At 39.7% G+C, this 23277-nt stretch overlaps 1 protein-coding gene across 1 annotated transcript in view; it reads right to left on the bottom strand.

The window, feature by feature from the left end:
* Positions 1-966: 966 nt before the first annotated feature.
* Positions 967-23277, bottom strand: part of SCARB2 (scavenger receptor class B member 2) — a 55209-nt gene continuing 32898 nt past the window's right edge. Inside the window, exons 3-12 of the mRNA XM_003832291.5 lie at positions 23052-23199; positions 21615-21803; positions 18545-18636; positions 17899-18018; positions 16252-16421; positions 12117-12235; positions 10642-10715; positions 8494-8545; positions 5461-5619; positions 967-3980 (exon numbers count right to left, since the gene is read on the bottom strand). Of these exons, the coding sequence (XP_003832339.3) occupies positions 3942-3980; positions 5461-5619; positions 8494-8545; positions 10642-10715; positions 12117-12235; positions 16252-16421; positions 17899-18018; positions 18545-18636; positions 21615-21803; positions 23052-23199 (1162 nt within the window). The 3' untranslated portion in view covers positions 967-3941. The remainder of the gene's footprint in view (positions 3981-5460; positions 5620-8493; positions 8546-10641; positions 10716-12116; positions 12236-16251; positions 16422-17898; positions 18019-18544; positions 18637-21614; positions 21804-23051; positions 23200-23277) is intronic.

Raw genomic sequence — 23277 nt, 5'->3', positions numbered from 1 at the left:
CTAGATTTGCTGATTTCAAAAATAAGTTGCAATATTGGGATGAGAAAGGTTTTAAAGGTAATCTGAATTTTAGAACTAATAACTTTAGTACCCTAGATAGTACCATAGATAAATATCCCTAGAAACAAAAGCCTCAGCACTTTGGGAGGCTGAGGCGGGCAGATTGCTTGAGCCCAGGAGTTCAAGACCAGCCTGGGCAACATGGCAAAACCTTGTCTCAACAAAATAAACAAAAATTATCCAGGTGTGGTGGTGCACACCTGTAGTCCCAGCCACTAGGGAGGCTGAGGTAGGATAATAACTTGAGTCCAAGAGGTCGAGACTGCAGTGAGCCGTGATTGCACGACTGCACTCCAGCCTGGGCGACAGAGCAAGACTCTCTCAAAAAAAGAAAAGAAAAAAAAAAAAAAAACCAGTGCCTCTCCAATAGCTCTTGGATCCTACTGAGCCCTTTCGGGTGGACTTATCTGCATTTTGGTTGGGTTTACCTGGAAGCAGACCTAAGATAAGGATGTTAGGACAGGTGGATGATTTGGGAAGCAGCATTGAAGGGCTGGGCGATTAAGACAGGGAATAAAGAAACACTGATAGAAAGTAGTTACCACTGTGGGCAACCCTAATTGAGGACCCATGTGGAATAAGCCTGAGAACTGGTCCTCTGAGGATTGAAACATCTATCAGCTGACTGACTCCTGCCCCATTTAGTTGAGGGTTGCCTTGGGTTATTAACTCCCTGATACTCCTATGGTGCTTTGAGGGCTCTTGAGAAAGACTTAAGACAGAAAAGCAGAATGTGGGACTGCTTGGAGTGAAACTTGTCAGGCTGATTGTAACTGTCCACTACAGCGAAGCTGAAATCAGACATGGCCCAAGTGTGTGACTCAGGGCTGCATCTGTCAAGGAACATCTTTCCAGTGAAACTCCATAAACAACAGGACATCCAATGACATATGACTTCTAGAGCAATTTTATATAAAGTGGTTTTTTATTAATGAAACATTTCATTGCATTAAGGGTAGAAATAAACATGTCAAGAACCGCATGAAGTGAACCAACTGTATAAGCTACATGAAGAGCATTCTGGTCAGTATTCTTGTTAACAGGCACAAGCAATTTAGTGATAATGCCCAGAGGGCCAAGGATGCGGACCACCTTTTGCAGAACTCATATCTCAAGCAGTTTAAATTAAAAATTAGCCTCCCTTAAGTTAAAAACCCCAATAGGGGTTAGTCGTGTAGTGCTTGTTCCACTTGACCATTAGTGATCTTTCTAGAACATGAGGAAATCAAGTCTGGTTGGAAAAGCCTGGAGCTAAAAGTGGCAAAGCCCATTTCCTGTCCTGTGCTCAACTCCTAATTTTCCCTGAGAGAAGTGAGTTAAGCTCTGTGTCTTGGTTTCTTCCTAAGTTGAGGATCATGGTACCAGAAGCTTGCATTCTGTGATCATGACAGTGCTTACAATCACAAAGCCTTTGGGGGTCTTTCTAAGATAACTGCCGCAAGAAAATGAGCATGAGAAATAATTTATCTTCAACTTAAAGCCAAATAGGTGCATTCATTCCTCTTAATCTATAATTTTGACTGTAGTTTGTAGATCTGTCTCAGACTTTTCAGAAGGATAGTATCAAATGTGATTTAAACCAAGTAACTATTAAGAATCATAAAACAGGCCAGGCCCGGTGGCTTACGCCTGTAATCCCAGCACTTTGGGAGGCTGAGGTGGGCAGATCGCAGGGTCAGGAGATTGAGACCATCCTGGCCAACATGGTGAAACCCCGTCTCCACTAAAAATACAAAATTTAGCTGGGCGTGGTGGCACGCACCTGTAGTCCCAGCTACTTGGGTGGCTGAGGCAGGAGAATTGCTTGAACCCGGGAGGCAGAGGTTGCAGTGAGCCGAGATCACACTACTGTACTCCAGCCTGGCGACAGAGTGAGACTCTCTCAAAAAAAAAAGAATCATGACACAAGTATGGAAGTAATATGTTTTTGGTCTCCCTGCCAGTGTGCAACTCAGTCTAAATGTGTATATCATTAACTGTTATCATTTACAGTATTTAAAATATCCTCCTCACAGATGATTATATCCTGATAATAGGACTAAACCAATAAGTATGCACTAGCATTGTCAATTTTATTAGTATGGATAAGTACATGCATAAATAAGACATGCCCAATTATCTAGTTAAATGTTGATAAATTCTAAAAATGTAGACATTTAGCATTATTGAAGACCAAATATTTTTGTTAGTTTTTTTACATTTTGGTGAGTTGGAGTATCTAAAGGTTCTATCTTGATTCTATAGAAAATTTGAGAGTTTAATGAATTGCCTCTTCAAGAGGGGAAATATATCACATATTGTTTTAGTGTAGAAAAAGGAAAAATTGTCAGTAAAACAATTTATTACCTCAATACAGGGATAAGAAGCTATGGAAATGAAATCTATATTTTTTTCTTCATTTGCTTACATTGAAATCCAGTTTTAAACAAAAAAAAATCCTTTTGAATGGTTCAGTTGTTAAGAAATTCTATAAGCACTTTGTCAGCTAAATGTATAGGCTTCTCAATTCAAAATGAATGCTGAACTTTGAGAATCAAAGAAAATGCCCTTAAATATGCTTGAATTCTGAACACTGTGACATATGATGGCTCCCAATTCCCTGTCTTAGGTTATGCTGAAACCAAGAAGTCCTTTGAAAAGTGGTGTCTCTGCTTCTGGTCCTAACAGACCTTTCTTTAAAGTACTTTCTGCAATATTTTAAACATCCATCATTCTGTCAGCAAAATGATTGTCACAGGAAGTATACGGCACACGTTTCTCTATTCAGTGAGTGACAGTGAGCTACAAAACACTGGAAAGAACTGAATCTGAGGAAGGAACTTGTAAAAAGAACTTCAAAATTACCAAGAAGAAGGCTGTCCCAGAAGAACTATCTCTTTAGTCTAATCAGACTTTCTGAAACTTATGTGTAACTTAGGCTGTAGATAGATGGATTTCCCATATTCATAATTTTACAAATAATCACTCAATATTAGATTAATTAATACAGTAACATATTTGGCAAGGGCGACTCAGGAAGAAAAATCAGTTACTCATTACATTCTCTCAGAAGCATCTTTTCGTAGCACGATCATTTTGACTAAAAAAAAACAGTTAACTATCCACCAGCATCATAACTAGCATTTAATTCTACATGAAATATCTGTACTTTATCCTCACCAACATTATTTATGCATTCTCTTCGTTCACAAAAGTACAAGTTAAAAATCCTTAGGAGCTTATCACTATCAACTCATGGGTATTGCCCCACCCAACCCCTTTCCCATTTGATTCTACCCAGTATTTTATTGTAGTTGGAAGACTGAGTTTTCCTGGAGGAATTATGAACTGAAGATCAGCATAAAATGTAATATGTTTTAGAAATCAGATGCATTTGAATGATATATTGGATGAAGCTACCATTTTACCCTGGGTCCCGAACTCTTATTTACTTCTGTTTTGCAAGTGAAATGGAGGAATACAACATAAAATGGTATATACGCATTTTGAGCACAAAGTTCGGTGAATGAAGCATACTGAATGAAGTTAGACCAAGTAGCATTAACAAGTGATGCAGAGACATTTTACCCACAACAGTGGTCACAAAATTCTGGAGCTACCAGCACCCAACAACAACAAAATTACTATACAAGGGTTTATTAAATACTTGCTAGACACATAAAAGAACAATTTCAGAGCCCACATGATTTTATAAAGCTTAATGGCCAGCCATGTCAGCCTGCTCTTTAACCTCTGGCCAGAATGTTCCTATCACTTGCCAGCGCCGTGTCTTTTTCCTTCTTTCAACAGGCAACAAGCCTGCAAGGAGGTGGAGGGTTTCCCCACATCATCGTCCAGGTCAGGACAGCTCACACAGTTTCTTCACCAAGCAAAGGCAATGTTTAGGTTCGAATGAGGGGTGCTCTTTCATCCGCTGTTCCCTGAAACACAGAAGAGAGAAAACAAGTTAGATGTTCATGTCAGAAACTTCTCCCCAGTGTGAAAAGTTTGGGTGGGGAGTGGGGGCATGGAAGGAGGAGAGACCTATAGGAAGGTGGCTCATCTCACTCACCTCCCCTCTCGGGCTGCTGCTTGTTCTTGAAGATTCAGGCCTAACCTTTCCAGGAGGCCTTCTCTGACCACTCCCACCCTCAATACCAGAGCAGTACCCTTCTCTGTGTTGATCTGGATTATAAAACTTAGACTCTATTCAACTTGCCTCCTTCCTGGTTTGAAACCTACTAAGGAGTAGTGTCTCAGAGGTATTAGTTCTCAATAATTCCTTGCTTGTTGAATATATGAGGAAGGTTAATTGTAGGAGCAGTAATTAACATTTCCATGAGGTTTCATTTGTGCTTAAGACAATTTCAATGACTGCATAAAGTCACACTGGAAGATCCACACATAGAAATGGCAAAATAGTTTGCCTCACAGCTAATTCAGGCTAAAGTGACTGGCAGGGGATAAGAGAAATAATGGAAGAATATGGAAGTCAGGGAAATTCAGCTAATTTTACTCAGATGGTTTCATGTATTTATTTTCTACTTCACATTTGCCTTGGACACTTAGTTGAGGAAACTGGAGGAAAAAAGGCCTCTGTTGTAAAAAAAAAAAAAAAAAAGGAAGCTGCAGAAAATTTAAGAAGGGCTTCTACAGAAAAGGCTCATTGGAGGTATTCAGGTTCCTGGTTGGGCTGCTGGTCACTTGGAAAGGCGAACCCAACTCTTTATCCTAGCCTTCCAGGAAAGTAACTACACCCATGTTCCAAACATTTATTATGCAGTGATACCTAAATCATAGGTATCTTTGGATACATCAGGGATTCTTTCCAAGCAGGACCCTGGCTGTCTTGCTTTATAATCTTGGAGATGTTTTATCATATTTAATAATACTTAAACCTTTATTGAGCTCTTACTATATGCTAACACTGGGCCAAGTCCTTTAAGTCTACTATATCATCTAATCCTCATGAAAAACTCATAAGGGAGGCTTTTATTATCCCATTTTACAGATGAAGAAACTGAAGCACAGTTTCTAGGGTCGTATAGCTGTTAAGTGGCAGAACTGGGATTTGAACTCAGGCAGTCTGACACCAAAGATCAGATGTGTAACTGTTATATATTCTTCCTTTTCTTTCAGGTTATTGTTTTCAAAGACATAAAGTTAACTCCCAGGGGATACATCCAAAGAGATTCTATTCCCCAAATATTAGATGGTACATTCTATCCCTCCACCTTCTTTGACACACTTCCTTTGCTTCCCATTTGGTCCAACAGTAAAATAAGCATGAAATCACTATGCCCAGCATAAAATCCCAGAATTCATCCTAATAAGCCAGCTGACAGCCCTTCAGTGAAGTACAGTTGAATTCCTCAGGTAAAGTTATCCAGTAAGGAAGAAGTTCCTTCAGCCAGTTCTCACCTCATCCATGGATCCCTGTCCTTTGCATGCAAGCCAGGTAAAAACCAAACCAAAGAACACACCCAGCGCCATGATGATATAGGGTATGTTGGTGATAATCAAAGTAGTGTTAATCATAGACTTCAGTCGACTCGCCGTCTCTTTATCAATGTGAACACTCTGGAGAGGCAAGAAAATAGTATTCTTGATGACTAAACATCCAGTGTGTAACTGTTTTTTGCTATATCTTTCCTTTATTTAATACAATTTGGGAATGTCCTCCTGTTAGCAAACCAAACATACTGAAAATCCATTTATAAGTCAGAGTAATCAGAAGGGACATTTATTCATTAATATCTTGTCTTCTCCTGAAGACATTTTTTTTACTCTTAAAATAGATTGGAAAAAGGAGGTAAAATGTATTCAGAAATATTGAGACAGTATCACCTTTTGTTTTATGTCAGATAATTCCAATTCATCCTTAAAAATCCAGCTCAGCATCACTTCCTTCCAAAAGTTTTCTCTGGCTACCTCAGGCCTAGTCAAAGGCCTCCTCCCTAAGTTTCCATCTCACTCTCTACTTCCATCATTGTCCTTGCACTCTGCATTGTAACTGTTTGTCTTGCAATGGCTGTGAAGTCCCTGAAGGCAAGACTTAACCTCAGTCACCTCCACACTGGGTATAGCACCCAGCACACAGTAGGTGCTTGATTAATGCTGGCTGATTAAATGAATAAATAAATGAAACACTGCAAAAATGGTATGTGGAAAGTATAATTTCTTTCTTGGTTACATCTATAGTAATCAGGACCACAGCCCTCTACAGAAAGTGCTCAGCAAAGTTGTGGGCTAACTAGAATTCCAGAGACTGCTGATAGAAGGAAATGTACTAGAATAACACTTAGTGTATGCAGAGCAGAGGAATTACCACCTAGTATAATGAGTGAGGTATCTGAAGAGCTTAATTCCATAGAAATTATGAGCAACAATTCTGGCCTAGTTTAGGCTTAATTTGCATTGGAAGCCTGGCATAGTTGCACACGCCTGTAATCCCAGCACTTTGGGAGGCCAAGGCAGGCGGATTGCTTGAGCTCAAAAGTTTGAGACCAGCCTGAGCAATGTGGTGAAACCACCTCTCTACAAAAAATACAAAAATTAGCTGGGGCTGGGCATGGTGGCTCATGACTGTAATCCCAGCATTTTGGGAGGCCAAGGTGGGCAGATCACTTAAGGTCATGAGTTTCAACATGGTGAAACCTCATCTCTGCTAAAAATACAAAAATTAGCCAGGGGTGGTGGCGGGCGCCTGTAGTCCCAGCTACTTGGGAGGCCGAGGCACAAGAATTGCTTGAACCCAGGAGGCAGAGGTTGCAGTGAGCTGAGATTGGGCCACTGCACTCCAGCCTGGGCAACAGAGCAAGACTCCATCTCAGGAAAAAAAAAAAAAATTAGCCGGGCATGGTGGCACACACCTGTAGTTCCAGCTACTTGGAAGGCAGAGGTGGGAGGATCACTTGAGCCCGGGAAGTCGAGGCTGCAGTGAGCCAAAATCGCACCACTGTACAGGGTGAGAGTGAAACCTTGTCTCAAAAAAAAAAAAAAAAAAAAAGAAAAGAAAGCATTTTTTTTCATTGGACCGAGTCAGTGGATTGGGTTCTAAGACATTTTTTCTAATAACTGGATAGAGTTTCCTCCTCAGTAAAAAGGTGGTGTGGCAACAGTCTCCAATGTCACTTCCAGACTTCCAGGTCTAATATTTTATTTTTCTAGAGAAGAGAATAATCACGCTCTTCCTAGGAGGCAGCAAAAATACAAGGTTCCACTCCACACACCTGGACTTAATCTAGTCTTTCACAAAAAAGCAAATTAGAAGTTGGGGGTGGAGGGACTTCAAATATGCCACTACTGAACAGAAGTTGGCAGAAAAGGGCCCTTCTGCATTTTCAAAAAGATCTACTTTCATGCCCCTGCCCACAAACAGGAACATGGATGATCAGGAGCAATTGCAAAGAGATCCTATAAATTGGTAAATATTGCCTGAATTTTTCCTATGAAACGATAAAAACCTCATCTTAGAATTGTAATCACAAACCCTTAAAAGTTTGTAAATGTGAATACCAATATAATGCTAAATGGAGAAAAAAGATATAAAATTGTATCTATCGTATGATTTCAACTATGTAATATCAAGACCAGAAAATATCAGGAGTTGACATCTGAACTGCACCTGCCTCTGAGAGAGAGAGACTTATCAGTAATTTACTTTTTAAATCAATTTTTAAAAAATTTTCTAAGAATTCTATAAAGAGCACATGTTTTATAAAATGTAAAACATTAGATTACCTTTTAAAGTTGTTATTGGAAAAAATTGTACAACACATTGAGTAAAATAAAATAAAAATATTATCAGGCTGACACAGATTTTGTGAATAGTGATTTTAATTTTTCTTTTTCTTGCTAATCTCTGTTATTCAATATTCTACAAACAGCAAGTATTTTTAGGAAACACAAAAATAATAAAAAGGAGAAGTGTGCCAATCAAGAATTTATTGAAGAAAAAAACCTGCGTTTTTTTTTTTTTCCCTCAAACTGGGCGGAAGCAGGAGAAACTGAGGAGATATAACTACAGTAAATGTGATATGTGATTCAGAAAAGAATTTATCACAGGTGTGTTAAACCAGCATGGTTTCAAAGAAGGGGGAGACAAAGGGCTAGCTGGCATCTATCTGAGTGTGAGCTATTTCCCTGCTTCAACAATGTCTGCCAATGGCTCCTTTTACCTGTTTTTGTTTCCTACGTGAGCAGCTCCCCAGAAGGGAGTTTTGCCCAAATAGTGTTCTTGAGAAGGAAAATTTCTTTCCATCATTTCTCCAAATCAGCTCTCAGACACAGGCAGATTCATGTGAACATTTAAGTGAAATTTTCTGAGGAATAACAGGTTTAAAAATCTTTTGCCCTTCTGTCATAACTTACATGTAACTACAACAGTAGACATCATAATGGATTTTTTCTGAGTCTGAAAACACCCGTGGCTCCCTCCGTCTCAGGACTTACCTCATTGAGGTACATCACTGGGAAAACCATGGTTCTAATGTCTCCCGTTTCACTACAAAGACAAAGGATGAGATTGTTTCAGAAACATCCTCATCACAATGGCACACTTTCCCAGACACACACATTTATATGAAGATTCTAATACACTTATTTCTTAAATTACCCAGAATTTGCTGATTTCTTAGTTATCTTTGCAAACATGTACCCCAAAAGTTAGATTCCAGTCTGTCTAGCAATTCCATGTGCTGTACGTTTATCAAAACACAAGATACTGAAGGCAGATTCCTTAAAATGATGACTATTCTCCTTAGAGTCATCAGGGAAGGCTCCAGTCGACAGAACAAAACTGTCACTCCTCAGAGTGTTTTGTAACTAGGCCACTGAAGTACTGTCTTTGCAACAAGAGCCAACTGAGCACGTACCACGTGCCAGCTCTGTGCTGGGTGTTTTTGGGATATTATCTCATTCAATTCCTAGAGTAGTCACCTACAGTAGGTATTACTGTCCCAGGTTTACAGATGAGAAAATTATGACTCAGAGAGGCCTAGGATCACCACAAGTAAGTGATGGGGCCACACATGTAATTCCACTTTGATTCTAAGATTCCAGCTCTTAACTACTAAATTATACTGCCTCAGAAATAGATATGCAGATGACAAAATGCATTCTTGTAAACCACCTACTTCTTAGAAAGAGCCATGACACCTGGTATTAAATCTGGCAAATTCAATGAGGTAAACAAGCCAAGTTTTATAGATAAATATATTATGCATAGTTTTGCATCCTGTTTATTTCACTCAACATTATATCATAATTTTCTCATATCTAAAAAATTCCCATTGAAAAGTCTGAGCAGGAGATTATACTTTGGAATCCAAATTAAGCTGCAGCATGGGGAAGTAAGGCTAGACTCAAGAGATTATAACTATACAAATGAGAGCTATGGCTGGCCCCAAGTGGGATCAGTGGGAATAGAAAGAAAGGAAGAGGAAGAGACTCTGTCTCAAGTCTCTGAGTGATATAGTTTGGATACTTGTTCCCCCAAATCTCAGGGTGAAATGTAATCCCCAGTGTTGGAGGTGGGGCTTGGTAGGCAGTGACTGGATCATGGGGGTGGATTTCTCATGAATGGTTTAGCACCATTCCCTTGGTGCTGTCCTTGTGATAGTGAGTTATCATGAGATCTGTTATTTAAAAGTGTGTGGCACCTCCCCTCCTCTCTCTCTTGCTCCTGCTCACCCCATGTGATGTGCTTTATTCCTGCTTCTCCTTCTGCCATGAGCAAAAGCTCCCTGAGGCATCCCTAGAAACTGAGCAGATGCCAGCACCATGCTTCCTGTACAGCCTACAGAACTGTAAGCCAATTAAATCTCTTTATAAATTAACCAATCTCAGGTATTTCCTTTCCTTTCCCTCCCTCCCTCCCCCCCCCCTTTTTTTTTTCCTGAGACACAGTCTTGCTCTGTCACCAGACTGGAGTGGAGTGCCACCATCTTGGCTCACTGTGACCTCCGACTCCCTGGTTCAAGCGATTCTCCTGCCTCAGCCTCCCGAATAGCTGGGATTACAGGCACCCACCACCATGCCCAGCTAATTTTTGTATTTTTAGTAGAGACGAGGTTTCACCATGTTGGCCAGGATGGTCTTGATCTCCTGACCTTGTGATCCACCCACCTTGGCCTCCCAAAGTGCTGGATTACAGGCATGAGCCACTGTACCCAGCCAGGTATTTCTTTATAGCAACACAAGAACAGTCTAATACACCAAGAGAGTCAAGGTGCATGAGGGAAAGGCTTAGTGGAGTGGATAAAACTTGACTAGATAGTAAGGCTTAGCCAAGTTACCTAACCACTCTGCTTCTGTTTCCTCATCTGTAAAATGGGGATAATACAAGGTTATATGTGAATCCACATAAGGTGCTGAGAACAATACCTGATCCATGGGAAGTACTCTGTAAGTGTATGATTAAATAAAACAAGTAAATTCCAAGACCAAGGCACCCATGAAAATGCTGATCATGCCCCATCCCTGAAGGGCAGGGGTGAGCAGGCTCAGATGAAGTAGGCTGTACTCCTCCTGACATCAACCCCACCAGACGGGCAATGGAGCAAAACTGCTGTCCCCTCCATAGAAAGAAGCAAAACTTACACAAAGTCATCTAATTTTTTGACATAAATGTTGATTTGGAACCTCTTGGCTGCTTTTAGGATTATTCCAGTCAACTGCAAATCAGAGAAGTGAAAAGGAAACATTAGGATTTATTAAACTGCAAACAACTTTTTCAATAGAGCACCATTTCTGTGTAGTCCTCATAAACAAGGTGACCATTACCATGTGTGACAGGCAGAGTGGAAACAAGTAAAAGTGATCCCCAGAACAGAATGAGAACCATGGGTTGTATTAGGTGGCTGATAGACCAATGTGTCTCAAACATGAGTATGAATGTAGGTCCTTGGGAATCCTGTTAAAATGCAGGCTCTGATTCAGTAGACTGGCCATTTCTAACAAGCTCCCAGGATGCTGCCACTCTGAATAGCACAGCCTTAGAAGGGATCCAACAGGAAGGAGGCCTAAAAGATAGCCTGTTAGGTCTGGATTTCCAGGCAGTTGTCCAGAGAGCTAAGAAGAGGGTGGTGGTCACTGCCAGAGAGTGGCATCCTAGTATAGGGCCCACCTAGCATAGCCATGGGGCACAGCTGCAGCACTTGTCATCCTTAGGGCAGCTCCATCTTTGCACTAAGGTTATAAGACTGTGTTCGTCCCTTGGTGACAAGCACTGCTAACAGTTTGGCTGATCCAAGGGAACTGATCAGCTGACGTCTAAGAGAAAAGGGAGAAAACCACACACAATTGTATTCACCAGAGCATAAGATCACTGGTTTCTCAGATACAAATGCAATGTATGCAGCTAAGAGTGTGAAGTACCCATAAAATACTGTGCTAAAAGAATGTTCTTGCTTTTTTTTTTATTGGTCCATAATGTTCAAATTCCAAAAATGAAGACATGGTTAGCATGGTTTTTGTTTTTCTCGTCTATGAATACAGGATTAAATGTGTATTATACACACACACACACACACACACACACACACACACATATATGTATGTCTCCTCTATGTATATCTGATACCTTTACAATTAATAATATAATAAACTCTCAAATAACCTGTAGAAAGAAGTTTGCCAAAAGTGACTGAGGTTAATATACATATTCATATTTCAACCAAAATATTCCTGGCAGTGAGGAAGCAAAGGGACATCTTTAACCTTATTGATCTGTGTCCCAAGGGGAGAAATAAATATATGTTGAGGTTCAAGGCTAGCATCAGAAGATTGACCGGGTTACATGGGTACATCAGTAGTTTCCAATAACTGAGTTTTCACTGTTGCTTTTTGTTAAAGGCAGGTTTGCTCGTATTTCTGCTATTCAACCCACAAAATTCAGCCTTCTAATTACAGGGCTATGAGACAATGCCTCCACCAGCACTGAGCTGAATTTCTCCCACTTGAATATGTATATGAAAGTAAGGATATTTTTAAAGAAGGCTCAGGACTAAGCTGGTGAACAATGTATAGACAGAATAAAACATATGCTGTTTTACCAGGAGGAAGTATGTACTCACAGGATTAATGTCCACAAATGTCTCATGGTCTTCCTTATTTGGGTGCATGCCTTCTACGGCAGAAACAAACCTCTCATCTGCTTGGTAAAAGTGTGGGAAAGACATAATGATGGGTGCACCTGCATTTGAAGGAAAACAGAAATGAATGATGCTGTTTTTAAAATCTAAGCTGAATATAAAAGTTCCTGGCCACAGCCTGGTTCCTAAAGAAAAACAAAAAAGCTACATATAAATTAACTTGGGTAGGCTAAAACACCATTCTTTACCTCCTAGTTCAGGATTTATACTTCATTTTCTGACATCTCATTTACCCCCAATTTTTTATTCCACATTAGATATTGAAGTTCAGGCTAAATTATTTATTCTTCAACAAATATTTACTGAAGTTAAAATGATTTTAATTTTTCTTTTTCTTGCTAATCTCTGTTATTCAATATTCTACAAACAGCAAGTATTTTTAGGAAACACAAAAATAATAAAAAGGAGAAGTGTGCCAATCAAGAATTTATTGAAGAAAAAAACCTGCGTTTTGACCAAAGATAGGCATAATCTCAGCTCACTGCAGCCTCCGCCTCCCAGGTTCAAGCAATTCTGCTGCCTCAGCCTCCCAAGTAGCTGGGACTACAGGCATGCACCACCACACCCGGATAATTTTTTTGTATTTTTAGTAGAGACAGCATTTCGCCATGTTGGCCAGGCTGGTCTCAAACTCCTTACCTCAAGTGATCTGCCCGCCTCAGCCTCCCAAAGTGCTGAGATTACAGGCTTGAGCCACCACACCTGGCCTATAGAATTTTTTAAGAGTTAGCCTGGTTGTGCTATACACCCAGCCTCTAACTAGATCACAAAGATTCTGGGATTTTTTCCTTTCCTATTCATTTTAAGAACCAAATAAGTGCTTATGTAAATTTAAATATATATATATATATATATATATATATATATATATATATATATATATATATATCCAAATAGGGAAACAAGGTACTAAAGGAAACCTATTCTAGATCTGGCTATTGAAAAGAAGAGAGGGGCCCAATAATTGCTGCCAGGGAAATACATTTTTGGAGAAAGGAGCTTGTCGGCAAGTTATTTAAATTTGCTTACATATTCACCAGCCCATGGCTTAAGGAACTCATCACTCATCTCTCACATGCACATGCATTTTGCTGTTTACTGCTGAATAGTTCCACAAAGGCAAGACTTCCTTCTTTGTGACCTATAATCATCTCGAAAATGTATTTCTTAAATCTGTTGAGGGCTTAATAGGGGCTACTGTCCTGAGTGTTTTATATATATTATTTCTAACTCTCACACAACCTCAAGAAGCTATAACCACCTCCATTTTATTAATGAGAAAACTGATGTCTGGAACCCTCCTTAATAAACTTTGGCCAATTTACTAACAAATAGAATAGGACTCAAACCCAATCTGCCTGACTCCAGAACACTCATCCTGCTATCCAAAATGTTTCCCTGGAGAATTCAAAACACTGGAGGATAATCCTGGAGAGTTTCACTTCAGTCCAAATTCGGGAATACGTAAGAGGGAAGAGGAAAAGGATTGTAGCAAGAAGTTTAAATGTGTAAAGTAGAATACTTCCGTTGATTCTGGCATCAGCTTCTTGAGGAAACAGAATTTAATAAAAACAGCAAGAGAAAATATATCTACATTTTTGCTTTGAGCCAGATGCACACCAGATGAGGGGGCAGGGACACTGTTTCAGGACTATTACCAGTAAGGCAATGGGGGAGATCACAACCAGGAACTTGTTCCCATTCAACCTTGGTCTTTATCTCCAGGTAAAGGGTACCATGTTCCCTTGCACAATGGTCCCCAAATACCTAGACGCCATCTTTATGGAAATCAGCTGGAGTACTTGTTAAAAGTGTAGATTCTGGGGCCCTGGTATATCCAACATGGGACCCTGGGACATACATGCACGTGTGTGCACCATGAGTGTGTGTGCACACTTGTGCACGTGTGTGTGTGTATACCTATATATATACTATATACATATATATTAAAATACAGTAAATATAAGTATATGCAAATATATGCATATTTATATATAACTATATAAAATTTGTTAATATACTCATATATTAACAAATATATTAACATATACATACATAAATATATACATGTGGCTGTTAAAACTAGTCTTCAAGATGAAAAATACTTTTGTCAGTTATATATATATGTATATATACACATATATATGATATACATATATATAAACAATTTTTTATATATATATAATTTTTTTGTTTTTTGAGACCAGGTCTCACTCTGTTGCCCAGGCTGGAGTGCAGTGTTGCAATCATAGCTCACTGCAGCCTTGAATTCCTACGCTCCAGCCTCAGCCTCCTGGGTATCTGGAACTATAGGTGTATGCTACTATGCCCAGCTAATTTTTAAATTTTTTGTTCAGATGGGGTCTCCCTGTTGCCCAAGCAGGTCTAAATTCCTGGCCTCAAGTGAGCCTCCTGCTTCAGCCTCCTAAAGTGTTAGGATTACAGGCATGATCCACCATGCCTCACCAATATATTTTTAATAACTCTCCAGATAATTCTGATGTAAAGCCAGGTGTGGGGGTCACTGCCCTGTCAGACAAGGATCAGGAGGTATACTGCTGACTTCAGACTTATTCCAAAATGATATCTTATTCTTTTTTTTTTCTTTTTTAAAAGATGGAGTCTCGCTATGTTGCCCAGGCTAGAATCAAACTGGGCTCAAATGACCCTTCCACCATAGCCTCCTGAGTAGCTGGGTCTACAGGCACACGCCACCATGCCAGGCCTGAAAGGAGATTTTAAAATGAGTTAGATAAGGGAGCAAAAGTGAGCACATTACTTTATTCAGGAGAAAGGGACTACACAGAGAGCTCTCCAGAGAAATTTTAAAGAGGAATTACAGCCCAAGAGGGAATCACAGGGCAAATATGAGAAGACCCTGAGTTCCGCCAGGGATCTGCTCAGAGGGAGGAGTCGCATCAAAATCACGTTCCCTCTCTGCGCCCTAGTTTCCCCAATTATAAAAACAGGCCGCTGAATGTCTACTATCTAGTAAGTTCATTGTGAATAATTCTGCAACATGTGGCTGTTAAAACTACTCTTCAAGATGAAGAAAATAGTTTTGTCAGTTGTGCCACTGATAATTCTGCCTCATTCATGGAAAGGAGCAGAGTAGCTCTGACATTAAGAAACACTGGGACATTTGTGTCAGGGTTTAAAACTAACTCTGCTTCAAAATCACTGAGAATCTTTGCCATGATACGTACTTTCTTAAAACTGAGTTGTCCACTTTTTCTTTTAGCTTTTTTTTTTTTTTGGTGGGGAGGTGCGGAATCACTCTATTGCCCAGGCTGGAGTGCAGTAGCACAATCATAGCACACTGCAACCTTGAACTCCTGGGTTCAAGCAATCTCTCTGCCTCAGCCTCCTGAGCAGCTGTAACTACAGGTGTGTGCCGCCACACCCAGCTAATTTTTTAATTTTTTTTTTTTTGTAGAGACAGGGTCTTGCTATGTTGCCCAGGCTGATCTTGAACCCCTGGCCTCAAGCAATCCTCACATCTCGGCCTCTCAAAGTGCTGGGAATACAAGCATGAGCCACCGTGCCCAGCCTTAGCATTGTTTTGAACATGAAATCAGTTAATGTTTTGCATGCATTAACTACATGTAAATATGTAAAGCACTTAGGACAGTGACTGGCATACATCAGGTGCTTAGTAAACATGAGCTATTATTACTGTTAAGACTTCTAAACCACTGTCCAGAAAAAAAAACACAACATGGCATTCTAGAAATAAAAAGCATCACAGAAAAGCCATGATTTTTTTTTACCATTCAATAGCCATGTTATGAAACATTGTTCTTGAAAGAAACTGATCTTTCTATTGGGCTGACAATATATTCTTTTTTGTTTGTTTTGTTTTTTAGAGACAGTGGTCTCGCCATGTTGCCCAGGATGGACTTGAGAACTCCTGGGCTCAAGTGATCATCCCACCTCAGCATCCTTAGTAGCTGGGACTGTAGGTGTGCGCCACTATGCCCAGCTACATATTCTTTGTTGAACTCCAATCCTTCTGCATTCTTGACACCCCTATCATGTCCCCTCTCTGAGTTCTTACCATTCTTGCAGATGCTGACATTCAGAACTCCTGAGCCCAGGCAGTTTCCCTCAGGTATACAGAAGCCGGCATTGTCTGACGTATTGGCTAATATTTCTGCAGGAACTTTATACCGAAAGGCAGGCAGTCCCTGTACACTCTCATAGTCACTGAAAGTAATATACACTGACCTGTTAGGATGTAAGAATAAAAAGTGAATGTGGACTCTGGTCAGTGTAATCTGCCCGAAATCCGCAAGTTAGCAACAGTTCTCAGGTACAACATGGCCAAAAGCTCATAGGGTAAGTAGAAAAGAATGTTTGGAAGGCATTCTGTCAACTCAACGTGTAATAAAGCAGAAGATGAATTGTAGTGGAAGGTGTTTATGGTAGCAACGGTGATATCATCCAAACAAGAAAAAACAATATGTGGTAGAAAATTAAGAAGATAACATTTAGAATGGAGACTCACATAAAAAAGAAATAAGAGGCCTCTCTAGACCTGCATGGACATATGCCAGTGTGGATGGGCCACCGGCAAAGCCAGGGAAGCCAGGGCACGGTAGAGCCAAAGCTAAGGTAGAACAGGCAGCGATGGCCGTGGCCTCGTAGGGTCTTAGGCACTTGAAAAGTGTCACATTGGACAGATACTTTATTGGAATACACACTTTGATACTCAATCCCCCCCTCCAAGAAAAATCAGATTCCATATTTTGCCCCAGTCATTTATTTAAATGGAGTTCAACGTAATTCTGCCTTTCATTCTTACTGATTTCAAACATAGTCCCATGTAATATGACCACTGCTTACACTGCATAGTGCCTAACCACTTTGATGTACACAGTCACCACTGAGCCTTCAGCCCTTCCTTTGAAGGCTGGCCGGAAGAGCCTTCTGGGCCTCACTTTTTCATCTCTGAACCAGAGCTGTTGATACATCTCTCGCAAGGTTGTGAACAACATAGGTGGTTTCACTGCACAAACCAAACCACCCCTACAGCATTTTTTAATGAAAAATTTTAGGCACCAGAAAGAGATAAAATACTCTAACAAATACCTTTGTATCTGCCACTTAGACAAATAAAAATTATATTATGGATATAACTGAACCTGTCTACGTAATGCTCTTGATTCCATTCCTTCTCTGCCTCCCCTGAGGAAACCACTCTGCTGAAATATGGACAACAGTATCTTTTATTTGGCTTCCATGTAGAGACTACCTATTGACTGGAAGTAGACCAGGTCAGTTTATGCTTGACAGAGCATATCATAGTAACTAAGAGCCAACACTTAATATTGGTTACTGTGTGATGGGCCCTGGGCTAAGTATTTTACTAATACTAACTCATTTGTCCTCATAACAACCTCTAACATAGTTAACAATTTCTATCTTTGTTTTACAAATAAGGAAAGTGAGGTACAGAGTGGTTAAGTAATTTGCCCAAGGTCACACAGCTATAAGTGGTAGAGCCAAGATTCAAACCAACAGTCAGAAGTCTGTGCTGTGAACCAGTACACTATACTGTCTCGATGTGCCATCAGCATTTATCACTGATTATGCATAAATATCCATGCATAATAAGTGTGTCTGCATATATTCCTCATGCTTTTGGTGGTCTTGCAGTGAAAGACCTTATTTTTGAAAAAGAACTTATCTTTAAAGCTTTTACCTGCAAAAGTCAGATGGGAAGACATAAAGGACCTCATCTTTGGTTATTAGTGGGTGGAAAGAATCTCCATCTGTTCCATTAATCATATTGCACTTGTCTGTTATCCACCAGTCAAGTGACCTATAATTGATAAGCACAAGAAAGAGTAAAGACGATCACATTTGAGTTTAGATTCTCTTAAATGGTCAGGACTTTGCAAGATTTAACTGGAGCTGTCTATCCACAGTATCTTATTCATACACAGACACAACAGTTTTAATTAGATCAAGGGGGAGAAAAAGTAGGTCCCTGGCCCAAATCAGTTTTCATAGAGGCAATGGCCAAACAGCCCAAAACATGTGGTGGTTTGAAAAGTATTTGTGCTGTAGCTACTACACATCACTCAATGACTACTAAGCAAGAGTGGGACTTTTCACTGGCCTGTAATTCATGCCTGGCCATGATAAATCTACAAATCACTAATATTTAATCTGTAAGATGTTTTACCACCATCTTGATTTGTAGAATAATAATTACAAGACTATTTACATGTTTTTATATTTTTCATCCAAAAAAGGCTAAACACATTTTTAAGCAATGTAGAAGTAGACATGTAGTTTAAATGAAAACTGAAAAAATAATTCCACTGATAAATCATTTGACTTACGTTTTCCCATTCCATTCCACAATTTTTGTAAAGTTAAGGTAACTGTCTTCTCCAGTTAGAAAAACATAGTCTCCATCATTAGTCCCATTTTTCTGAAAATATGTGAATATGATCATTTAAAGTAACTGTGATAATTTTATGACAACTTGGCTAGACTATGGTGCCCAGTTGTTTGGTCAAACACTAGCCCAGATGGTGTGGTGAAGGTATTTTGTAGGTGTGATTAATATCTACAATCCGTTAACTTTAAGGGAGGTTACCCTCAATAATGAGTGGCTGGGCCCCATCCAATCTGTTCAAAGCCTTACAAGCAAAAACAGAGGTTTCCTAGAGGAGGAATTCTCCTCAAGACTGCAACATCGAAATTCTGCCTGGATTTCCAGGTTGCAGCCCACCCTACAGATTTCAAACTCAAGACCACATCATCAACTTTTACCTGAGTTTCCAGCTGCTGGCCTGCCCTATGGATTTCAGACTTGCCAGCTCCCATAATCACATAAGCCAATTCCATAATATAAATTTCTTTCTCTCCCTCTTTCTCATCTCTACATATACACCCTCTTGATTCAGTTTCTCTGGCAACCCTAACTGATACAGTAACTAAAAAATTTAATCTTCATCTAACTGTCCTACTAGGGCCTAACTGCTACACAAGACTGAACCAGGACCAGAAAATAGTGACTATTTTGCTAAATACTATATTAACCATATTATTATTTTATGGTTTTAAAAAGTAGGAGCTCAATTTTAAAATGGGCAAAGGATTTGAAGAGACATTTCTGAAAAGAAAATATACTAATGGCCAGAGAGCACATAAAAACATGTTCAGCATCATTAGTCATTAGGGAAATGCAAATCAAAACCACAATGAGATACCACTTCACACCCACTAGGAGGGCAATTAAAAAGAAAAATAGTAAGCGTTGGTGAAGATGTGGAGAAATTGGAACCTTTATACATTGCTAGCAGGAATATAAAAATGTTGCAGTCACTGCAGAAAACAGTTTGTCAGTTCTTAACAAAGTTAAACAGAATTCATAGGACTCCAAAATTCCACACCTATGTATATACTCAAGAGAATTCCACTTCAAGGTATATACCCAATGTTCATATAAAAGCTTGTATGAACAAATATTCATAGCAGCACTTCTAATAATAGCCAAGAAGGAACACAACCCAAATGTCCATCAACTGATAAATGGATAAGCAAAATGTGGTATATCTACACAACGGAATATTCCTCAGTTATAAAAAGGAATGGAACACTGATACATGCTACAACATGGATGAACCCGGACAACATTACACTAAATTTAAAAAGCAGACACAGAAGGGCATATATTATATGATTCCATTTATATGAGATGTCCAGAATATGCAAATTCACAGAGCCAAAAAGTAGATTAGTGGTTGCCAGGGCCTGGGAGAGTAAGACAGGAATAGGAGTGACTGCTAAGAGAGTATGCAGTTTCTTTTTTGGGATAATGAAAATGTTCTGGAATTAGCAGTAATGGTTGCACAACCTTGTGACTATACTAAGGACTACTGAATTGTACATTTTAAAATGGTAAATTTTATAGTAAGTGAATTATTTCTCAATAATAACAAATTTAAAAGCCTAAGTCCAGGACCAGGACCAATTATACCAGAATAGCTACACTGGAAGAAGACGGTATTAATATAGCCCTATTTTCAACTAAGGTTTCTTCAATTGTATATTCTCTCCAAGTTATACTTCTTAAGGGCACATACAGACACTACATTCCTAAAATTCTTTATTTGGGCATGTAGCTATGATTTCTCAGAAATAGCACAGGTAGTAGCTCCTCTATAATAATAGGAGTGAACAATTGTTGAGTATAATATTCCTGGCTCTTCTAAAATTTTTGCATGAATCACCTCATGAAATCCTCACAACCACATAAGATAGTGTGGCTATCAGTCTGGTGAATTCAATGATGTAAAAACAAAAAAAGTGAGTTATATAATGCAAATTATCTGAGAAACAGTGAGATATTAGCAACAAGATCTACTTGGCTGATGGATTGAAGCCACTGGGACCAAAAGGGCCTCGAGGGAACCTTTGCATAATATCTCTCAGTAGGAGGCTCTCCTGAAATTATTTCTAGAAGGGAGGTTCAGTCAGGGCTTGACAGGAAATCGGTGCTTCCTCTGGTCCTGTGAAGCTGTATTCCTCTGAGACAGGACCCTCTAGGGAACTCCTGCCTGGTCTGCTTCTCCCGAATGATGCATTCAGAGTTGGTGAGGCCCTACTTTTAGGACTCCTGTCTCTCACACATATAATTTTTTAAAACTTGCTCACAATTCTATTTTAACAATTTCTACGTTTTATATAACCTTGAAGGCCCAGGGACACAATTATTGCTGTTTGCCATAAAAACTGGAATACTACAGGATTACATGAAGAGGGTAAGACTCTTGAACAGGCAGAGCCAGAAAACAGCTACAAATTTAAAGCTGAGGAGACTCATCACAATCCCAGAGCACACCCCTAATCTAATCCTCTTCCTGGGGTTATTTTATCTTTTACCAACTTCCCAACTATCCACTGCACTCCAGGGTTTTTGTTTTTGTTTTTTTGTTTTTTTGTTTTTTTGGCTTTTTTAGACAGAGTCTTGCTCTGTCACCCTGGCTGGAGTACAGTGGTGTAATTTCAGCTCACTGCAACCTCTGCCTCCTGGGTTCATGCAACGTACCTGCCTCAGTCTCCTGAGTAGGTGAGATTACAGGTGTATATCACCACAGCTGGCTAATTTTTGTATTTTTAGTAGAGATAGAGTTTTGCCATGTTGGCCAGGCTGGTCTCAAAGTCTTAACCTCAAGTGATCCACCCACCTCGGTCTCCCAAAGTCCTGGAATTACAGGCATTAGCCACCGCACCCGGCCTCAAGTTTTTTTTCTTTCCAAAAAACACTCCATTTTTCACACACTCTACAAGATATCTTAACTCTAGGCAATTTCTAGAAGAAACTCAAAGTTAATCTGGCTTGGGGTGCCCCAACCCACTGTCAGCTAAAAAAAGAGGTTCTGAAAAGAAAAATCTACTTACCTCATAGAATAGGCCAAAATAGGGAGAGATATCGGGCCTGAAAACATGGATAAGGGACAAGATTTCATCTTTGTAGCCCCAGAGCAATTCGTCAACTGTGTGAGTCACAAAGAGCTTCTGCTGATAGGCTTTCAACATGGCCTCGATGATCTCCCTGAGGAAGCGCACCTGGGACCACTCTATGACAGTCTGCAGAGCAGAGGTATATTAAGACAGCAGCATCCCCTCCAAAGCACCTCCATCCACTCTCTCCTAATACCCCTTGGCAAAGGGGGTTGGAAATATAAATGTAAAGGTTGAGATTAAATAGCTGAAAAATCAGGCAGTGAGCTCCTTTCTGGCTGCATATGGAAGACAAAGCCTCTTCTCTGTCCTTTCCCAGTACTGCATTTTGTAAGTGTAATGTTTACAAAGAGACCATTTGCAGGCTCTGAGTTATCCAGACACCACAAAAGGGGAAAAGCTCTTGTAAACATGTGGGCATCTTTGGCCACAAGGTGGTGCTACCTTCCGCCTAAGCAGGGCCAGAGGCTCATTATAAACCCGACCTACACCCCTGGGACTAGGCGGCAGGGACCTCATACTGTCTAGGTCCTGGGTCCATCATCAGTGTCCAGCTGCATATGGAGCGGTCACCTAGGGGTTAGGGTGGGAGAGTCGGCAGGGGTTGGTGTAGGTGAATTAGAATGTTTACTGGGCCAGCCCAGGCACAGTGGTTCACGCCTGGAGTCCCTGGCCGACACAGGAGGATCCCTGGAGCCCAGGAGGTAGAAGCTTCAGTGAGCTGTGATGGAGCCACTGACTGCACTCCAGCCTGGGCGACAGAGCAAGACCCTGTCTCAAAAAAAATTAATAATAAATAAATTAATTTAATTAAAAAAAAAAGAAAGTCTCATGGGTCTCAGTATAGAATAGATGTAGAATAGGTGTCGTTATTAGGTAGAATTACCATTATAAACAGAGCCCACTGAAATCACAGTAGGCTGCCAGTCTATTGATTTCTGGTGTCAATTTATGAATTTTGAGAGTATAAAATCCAACATAAAAATCTGAAGTAAGAAATGGTATACAAATTTCATTGATAGAATTTCTGAATGAAAACAAGGGGCAAATAAACATTTTTAAAATTATTAGCTACCAAAAAATCCTAGGGGCATATTTATTTGCACAATTGCTAATCCTGAACACCCAGGAAGAAATTATGAAAACAAATCCTAAAATCCGAATTTTGTCATCATTTGAAAAGACCTTATTTGATACATCTTAGAAAAAAGTCCAAGATGTACTTTAAAGAAAAGAAAAAAAGTATTTTTCTTTTTATATATGTATATTTCAACATAACTTAATGGCTCCTAAATGTAAAATCATAAAGAGCATTAACTTAGCTCTTTCCTTTCTTCCAAAATCCAACTTAATGGTATTAAAATGCCTACTTACCAATACAGGAATATTTAATGTTCTAATTAAGTCAATTTTAGGGTCTCCAACAGATTGGTCTCGTTCAAAAACATAGGCCTTGTTGCTAACAGCAGATATTGTTGTTCCATTATCTCCAAATTGAATATTTGCTTTGTTTCTGAGTTCCCTAAAAGAAAGAAAAGGGTTTTATTTGAAAATAGACACCACTTTAATAAGCAAGACTTTTCCTTTCTTTCAGCATCCA

This window comes from Pan paniscus, chromosome 3 (assembly GCF_029289425.2).
Source record: "Pan paniscus chromosome 3, NHGRI_mPanPan1-v2.0_pri, whole genome shotgun sequence".
Lineage (NCBI taxonomy): Eukaryota > Metazoa > Chordata > Mammalia > Primates > Hominidae > Pan > Pan paniscus.
This window is presented reverse-complemented; position numbering and strand designations above follow the sequence as displayed.